General features: G+C 41.7%; 1 protein-coding gene and 1 pseudogene across 1 annotated transcript; one reads left to right on the plus strand and one right to left on the minus strand.

Annotated features, from left to right (window-relative positions):
* The window catches only part of LOC102416930, a 15886-nt pseudogene extending 10985 nt beyond the window's left edge, over window positions 1-4901 (minus strand).
* A 1944-nt stretch (window positions 4902-6845) lies between these two features.
* Window positions 6846-7489, plus strand: LOC102420931 (brain protein I3-like). The gene is given in 2 exon segments (XM_014452143.2): window positions 6846-6953; window positions 6956-7489. Coding segments are annotated over 2 exon segments (387 nt in total). The 3' UTR covers window positions 7235-7489.

The raw sequence follows: 7489 nt of genomic DNA on the forward strand, positions 1-7489 counted from the left end.
TGGAATGGGGAAAGCAAAGTTCTATTAGATTTTTGTTGTTGCGTTATAAGCTTTTATGGTATTTATAACTATGGAAATTACATTTTTAAAAAGTCAAGTCTGAAACTGAATACACAGGACTCCAATTCTGTGTAAAGAATGTACAGAAAACTTGAGGATAGTATGGACGGAATGTGTTTCCCTCCAAAATGCATATGTTGAAGCCCTTATCTCCAGTATGGCTGCTTTTGGAGATGGGGCCTCAAAAGAAGTAATTAAGGCTAATTGAACTCATAAGGGTGGGTGCCTGATTTGATAGGATTATGTCTTTATAAGAAGAGACACCAGAGTGAGCACCAAAGCCCCATTGAAGCAAGTCTTGCCCCAGAGGGGTGTCTCCAAGAGAGAAGTTCTCCCACTGCAGACACAGCTGATTCTCACAGCCAATTGGCCTGGAGGCCAATTCCTCCCAGTGATACCTACAACAATCAAGGCTTAACTACAACAAGACTGTGCACAAAGACCATACGGGGATGCACCAAGAGTGTCCTCCTCAGGTAATTGGGGAGGCTGAACCACTGGGCCCTAGTGGACACTTAGCACAGAAAACCACTTTATCAACACAGGGAAGCATAAAAAATGCGGAGACAAAGAAAAAGGACACAAATGACAGAAATGGAGGAAAGCAAACTACTGGATATAGAGTTCAAAACCACACTTTTAAGGTCTTTCAATAATTTTCTAGAAACTGCCGATAAACTTAATGAGATCTACAAGAAATCTAATGAGACCCTCGATGTTGTGATAAAGGACCAACTAGAAATTAAGCATGCACTGACTGAAATAAAGAATATTATACAGACTCCCAACAGCAGACCAGAGGAGCGCAAGAATCAAGTCAAAGATTTGAAATACGAAGAAGCAAAAAACACCCAACTGGAAAAGCAAAATGAAAAAAGAATCCAAAAATACGAAGATAGTGTAAGGAGCCTCTGGGACAGCTTCAAGCGTACCAACATCTGAATTATAGCGGTGCCAGAAGAAGAGAGAGAGCAAGATATTGAAAACCTATTTGAAGAAATAATGACAGAAAACTTCCCCTACCTGGTGAAAGAAATAGACTTACAAATCCAGGATGCACAGAGAACCCCAAACAAAAGGAATCCAAAGAGGACCACACCAAGACACATCATAATTAAAATGCCAAGGGCAAAAGACAAAGAGAGACTCTTAAAAGCAGCAAGAGAAAGACAGTCAATTACCTACAAGGGAGTACCCATACGACTGTCAGCTGATTTCTCAACAGAAACTTTGCAGGCCAGAGGGAGTGGCAAGAAATATTCAAAGTGAAGAATGCCAAGAACCTACAACCAAGATTACTTTATCCAGCAAAGCTATCATTCAGAATTGAAGGTCAGATAAAGAGCTTCACAGATAAGAAAAAGCTAAAGGAGTTCATCACCACCAAACCAGTATTATATGAAATGCTGAAAGGTATCCTTTAAGAAGAGGAAGAAGAAGAAAAAGGTAAAGATACAAATTATGAACAACAAATACACATCTATCAACAAGTGAATCTGAAAATCAAGTGAATAATCTGATGAACAGAATGAACTGGTGATTATAATAGAATCAGGGGCATAGAAAGGGAGTGGACTGACTATTCTTGGGAAGGAAAGGGGTGTGGGGGATGCGGGAAGAGACTGGACAAAAATCGTGCACCTATGGATGAGGACAGTGGGTGGGGAGTGAGGGAGGAGGGTGGGGTGGGAATGGGGTGGAGGGGAGTTATGGGGGGGAAAAAGAGGAACAAATGTAATAATATGAACAATAAAGATTTAATAAAAAATAAATAAATAAAAATATTTATTTTTTTAAAAAAAGAAGAGACACCAGAAAGTGCCCTCTTCTCTCTCTCTCTCTCTCTCTCTCTCTCTCTCTCTCTCTCTCTCTCTCCCTCTTTCTCTTTCTCCATACACACATACCAAGGAAAGACCATGTGAGGTCACACCTACAAGCCAGTAAGAAAACTCACAGAAACCAAATTTACCAACACCTAATCTTGGACCTTCCAACCTCCAGAACTGTGAGAAAATACATTTATGTTGTTTAAGTCACCCAGTCTGTGGTATTTTGTTCTAGCAGCCCAAACAGATTAATAAAGAACATCATTCTAAGTGAAATATGCCAGTCACAAAAGGACAAATACTAGTACTGTATGATTCCAATTATATGGGTTTCCTTGGATAGTTAAATTTATAGAGACAGAAAGTAGAGCGGTGGTTGTCAAGGACCAAGGGGGCAGGATAATAGGGAGTTATTGTTTAATGGGTACAGGATTCCAGTTTAAGAAGATAAAAATAATTCTGAAGATGGATGGTGGTAATGGTTACACAAGTTGAATGCACTTAATGTCAATGAACTGCACATTTAAAAATGGTGAAGTTGTTAAATGTTTTGTGTACTATAGAATAATTTTTAGTAGGGAAATAAAAATAAAAAGAGGGATAAAATAATGTACAGAGATGTGTGTTGTAATATTGATGGGTGGCTATACCCTCTGTTTCAATTCTGTCAAAGTTCCACACATATTGAGCTTCTTCAACATTCTGTCCTCAGTTTTTCAATCTGTTTCCCTTGCTGGGGCTATGTGACTCACTTCCTAGTTTTAGTTATCAACTATAATACATATCTTTAGTCAGACCTTTGAGCTCTAGATCCATACTTTTCAAATGGACACTGATCATCTCCACTCGGAACTCCCAAGATACCTCAAATTCAGAGTTCAAATAAGATTAATTTCCTTCCCCTCCCAAATCTGCTCTTTCATGTTTGAAAAATAGAAAGGGAAGATAAATGTTTATCCTTCCTCCTTCATCCACTACTCCAGATTGCACACTTTCCCCTATGCTACACTGCCTTCAGAGCCAATTAGTTCATGTGTTTCCCAGAAATTGGTCTTTTTTGCCCAAAAAGAAGGAGTGCATTTTCATCTTCAAAAAATTATATCAAATTATTCCTCAAATGTACATGAACCTGCAAGGTCACTGTACCCCAAACCTTAAATCAACCTCTGAGCTGTGAGTCTATTATAACAACAGTAGAATAAAGAATCTGGGGATCTGGGACCACAATCAGACCCAGAACTAGCTATAAGAACACTTAGCTCTCCAAAACGTCAACAACTGTTATCCACTGCTATTCTAGCCTCAGCGCTTCCCTTAGAACTGGGCACAAGGGCTCTCCTAAACCCCATGCTTAAAGTGTCCTGCATATCTCTAACACACACACACACACACACACACACACACACACACACAAGAACATATGTGTGCCTGTGTCACATGGTGCTCATTGTTGTAAGAATGCAACTCTTAACCCTAAACATCTGCACTTTGACTAACACTATTCAAGCTCCAGGAAAATGCTTCTTCATGTCTGTTTCCCTGCATCCTCTAAATCAAAGGTAACTGTGTCCAAATGCCATGAAAATTTGTATATTGTGCCACTATAGGCATAGAGACAGACATTATTTCAAACTGCATGGAAGATTTGAGCAGTGGAAGCACATAGGGAACCACAACAACAACAAAAACATGCTAACTTGTCAAAGCCTTCTTCCCACATACATGACTACAATAGGTTTTTTTGCTTAACAAACTATCATTCCCCAGTAATGTCCATTTTCTTGCTTGCCTTTAGTTCCCAGTTTGTGGTTCCAGAGGTAATAAAAAAACTATAACAGTTGCATATGGAAGCTAAAGAAAAGTTCACAATATTAAACAACTCATATTATTCTTGATTTTAAGATAGATAAATAGATAGATACTAGTAGATGTAACGTGTTTAAAGCATTGTCACATACTAGATTTCCCAGGAAGCAGATTCTGGAACAAAGGTTAGGGTATAGGAGGTTTATTAAGTAGTGTTCCTGGAATCATGGAAGGAAAGGGAGAAAAGAAGCAGGAATGAAAAGAGGAAGAAATCAAATTTCAGTGCATTACCAATGGAATGCCTCAGCATACCCTGTAGGGAATTCTGAAGATAGGATAAAACTTCAAAGCTATCTTAAGGAGCATGAGGGCCAGGCCTTTATACACAGCATCAATGAGTCATTGGATGTGGGCCGTCCTGAGAATGGGATGTGTTCTTGAAAAAGACAAGTCTCAGTTGATGCAATCCTAAAGGAGGCTAACAGCCAAGGGCTCTCTGATGGCACAATTTCTAACAACTGAAGTTATAAGGCCTTTATTGCTAATGGGAAATCTGGTCAGGAAATTGCAGTATCCATCACATTCTATCCCTTGTGCTTCCAAGATCCACTGCATATAAGTTCTGGGATTAACTTTTCCAGGGGTCTGATGGGCCTCTCTTTCTGGGGGAAAGTTAGGACAAACTACAGCTGCCAACTCTGCAGCTGGTCTCAAAGCTGAAAATGACCATCTCCCTGTTCCATTATCAATTATAGATTCTCATTACTCTTGGGGTCTTGATGGTTTATTTGGTGATATTACCCAGACCTTCATTTCTGATCACCATGACTTTTGCAGGCTGAAGTTGCTATACTTGCTAGTACCCACATACCAAGTTCACCAATCTATGAATAATGCTTAGGTTTTCCTTCTCAATCAGCTCATCAAACGAGATCCCCATGAAGGCACTGGTGTAAGGTAAGTGAAAAGTGCTAGTGCTACAATGATGGATATCATGGAGGATCTGCTCTAGCTGATTGTGCAGGCACTTGTGCCCTCAATTCCTCATCCCATGTGTAACTTTCATCTTAGTGCTGGGCCTGTCCACCCTTATATCTTGGTGGATCCAACAGAACTCAGGTTACAATGGGCAGTTCCATATGCACGGTCACTTACATGGTCACTTGTCCTCTGGTCAGCCACTCCATCTCTATCATAATACAGTAGCATATCGGGAGTTGTTTTTAAATGGTATCTAATTCTCCATTACATGTGACATAGTTTTTCTCCACAACCTAAGTTCTGGGCTAAGCTGTGACTTTCCCATTGGGGCTTACCAAAAACTCCACACAGCACCTTTTGCCAACACAAATATCTCTAATACCTTAGGGTATGTTTATTGTATTGGCCAAGTGGCAAGACTGCTCAAAACTGCGTCCTGGACCTGTTATAGGGCCTTATCTTGATCTAGGCTCCACTTGAAGCTGGCAACTTTTTGTGTCACCCAATATATGGGTAGAAATAGTAATTCCAGGTGTGAAATGTGATGCTTCCAGAACCCAATGAAACCTACAAAATATTGAGCTTCCTCCTTAGTGGGGAAGGTGAAAAATGCAGTAATTTGTCCTTTACTTTGGAGGGAATCTCCTGGCATGCCCCAGACCATTCGACTCCTAAAAACTGAACTTAATGTAACCAGTTCCTGGATCTTTGTAGGGTTTATCTCCCATCCTCTGTGGTGCATGTGTCTTACCAAGACCTCTAATGTGCTAGCCACTTCTTACTCATTTTGGTCCAATTAGCATGATATCATCAACATAGTGGACTAGTATTATATTCAGATGCTCCAGATCTCTTCAGGCTATATTATGACAGAGGACAGGAAAGTTAGTAGAGCCTTGAGAAAAAAAGAACTACAAATGCATACTGTTGTCCATTATATGTGAATATAGAATATAAACTTCTGATGTTTCATGATAGGGATAGAAAAAAAATACACATTTTCCAAATCAGTAGCTGATTATTAGGTACTTAAGACCATGTCATTCCTCTCGTGAAGTTAATGTATCAAATACAGCAGCTGCACTTATGTATCTATTTGATTGAGTTTGCAATTGTCTACTGTCATCTACCAGGCTATGACAACATTCTTCCAGTGACCAAACTGGCACATGAAATGGAGATATGATGGGACCTCACCCCAGCATTCTTTAGGTCTTTAAAGGTGGCACTAACTTCTGCCATCCTCCCAAAGATGCTATGTTTTCATTTGCTATCTTGGCCAAAAAAAGGGAGAGCAGTTTCAGAAGCTTCCACTTGGCCTTCTAATTTATAAATAGCTCCACAAGTCAAGGAACCAATATAGGGTTTATATCAACTATCAAAATATCCCTTAACACCCAGAAATCAATGGCACTCAGTGGATAGAGCGTCGGCCTGCGGACTGAGGGGTCCCGGGTTCGATTCCGGTCAAGGGCATGTGCCTGGGTTGCGGGCACATCCCCAGTGGGAGGTGTGCGGGAGGCAGCTGATCGATGTTTCTCTCTCATCGATGTTTCTGGCTCTCTGTCGCTCTCCCTTCCTCTCTGTAGAAAATCAATGGAGTATATTTAAAAAAAAATATCTATCCCTTAACACCCAGAAATCAATGGCATTTTTATACACCAATAATGAACTCTCAGAAAGATAAACTAATAAAACAATCCTATTTACCATTGCAACCAAAAATTAAGTATTTAGTAATAAACTTAACCAAGAAGGTAAAAGACCTATACTCAGAAAACTACAGAATGTTGAAAAAAGAGATAGGAGATATAAACAAGTTGAAAAATATACCGTGTTCATAGATTGGTAGAATTAAAATGTCCATACTACTTAAAGCAGCAGTTCTCAACCTGTGGGTCGCGACCCCTTTGGGGGTCGAACGACCCTTTCACAGGGGGCGCCTAAAACCATCGGAAAACACATATATAATTACATATTGTTTTTGTGATTAATCACTATGCTTTAATTATGTTCAATTTGTAACAATGAAATTGGGAGGCACGGGGAGGGGGGGCGCGGAGGGGAAACCCGCCCCCGCCCGCCGGGAGCGGGACTCGCCGCGGTTCCGGTGTCCCCACGAGTCAGCGTCTGAGCCAGAGCGGGAGCCGCCCGCCATGGACCACAAGCCCCATGGACCACAAGCAGCTGCTGCAGGACCAGCCGCCCACCTACAACCTGGAGGCCGGCCAGGGCGACTTCGCCTGCGGCCCGCATGGCTACGGCGCCATCCCCCCCGCCCCCCCCCCCGCCCCCCGCCACCGCCCTACCCCTACCTCCTCACAGGGATACCTACCCACCACCCCAGGGTCTACAACATCCACAGTCGAAATGTCACCCAGTACCCTGCCAATTCCATTGTTGTCGTTGGCGGCTGCCCAGTCTGCAGAGTCGGGGTTCTGGAGGACTCCTTCACCTTCCTGGGCATCTTATTGGCCATCGTCTTTTCCCCCTTTGGGTTCATCTGCTGTTTTGCCTTGAGGAAGCGAAGATGTCCCAACTGTGGAGCAAACTTTACCTAAAGGGAACAGCACACCTGGCTTTCCTTCATCCAGCTGTCTTTTTCTAATGTATATGTCGTGTACAGTAGCTTTATTTGATTACGCTTCAGGACTGTTTTGTAAGGGAGGTGGGATAGATTGGGCATGTGTGAGCTGGGTTCAGGGCACAGGTCACGGAGTGTGGACACGCGGCAACACTGCTCCCAGGGTTAACGACAATTCAGAAAAGCACTTTTATTTTTTTCCAGTCTTCAATTTGAGAAGGTGAGAAATTGT

The sequence above is a fragment of the Myotis lucifugus genome, unplaced genomic scaffold (genome assembly GCF_000147115.1).
Source record: "Myotis lucifugus unplaced genomic scaffold, Myoluc2.0 scaffold_13, whole genome shotgun sequence".
NCBI classification, from domain to species: domain Eukaryota; kingdom Metazoa; phylum Chordata; class Mammalia; order Chiroptera; family Vespertilionidae; genus Myotis; species Myotis lucifugus.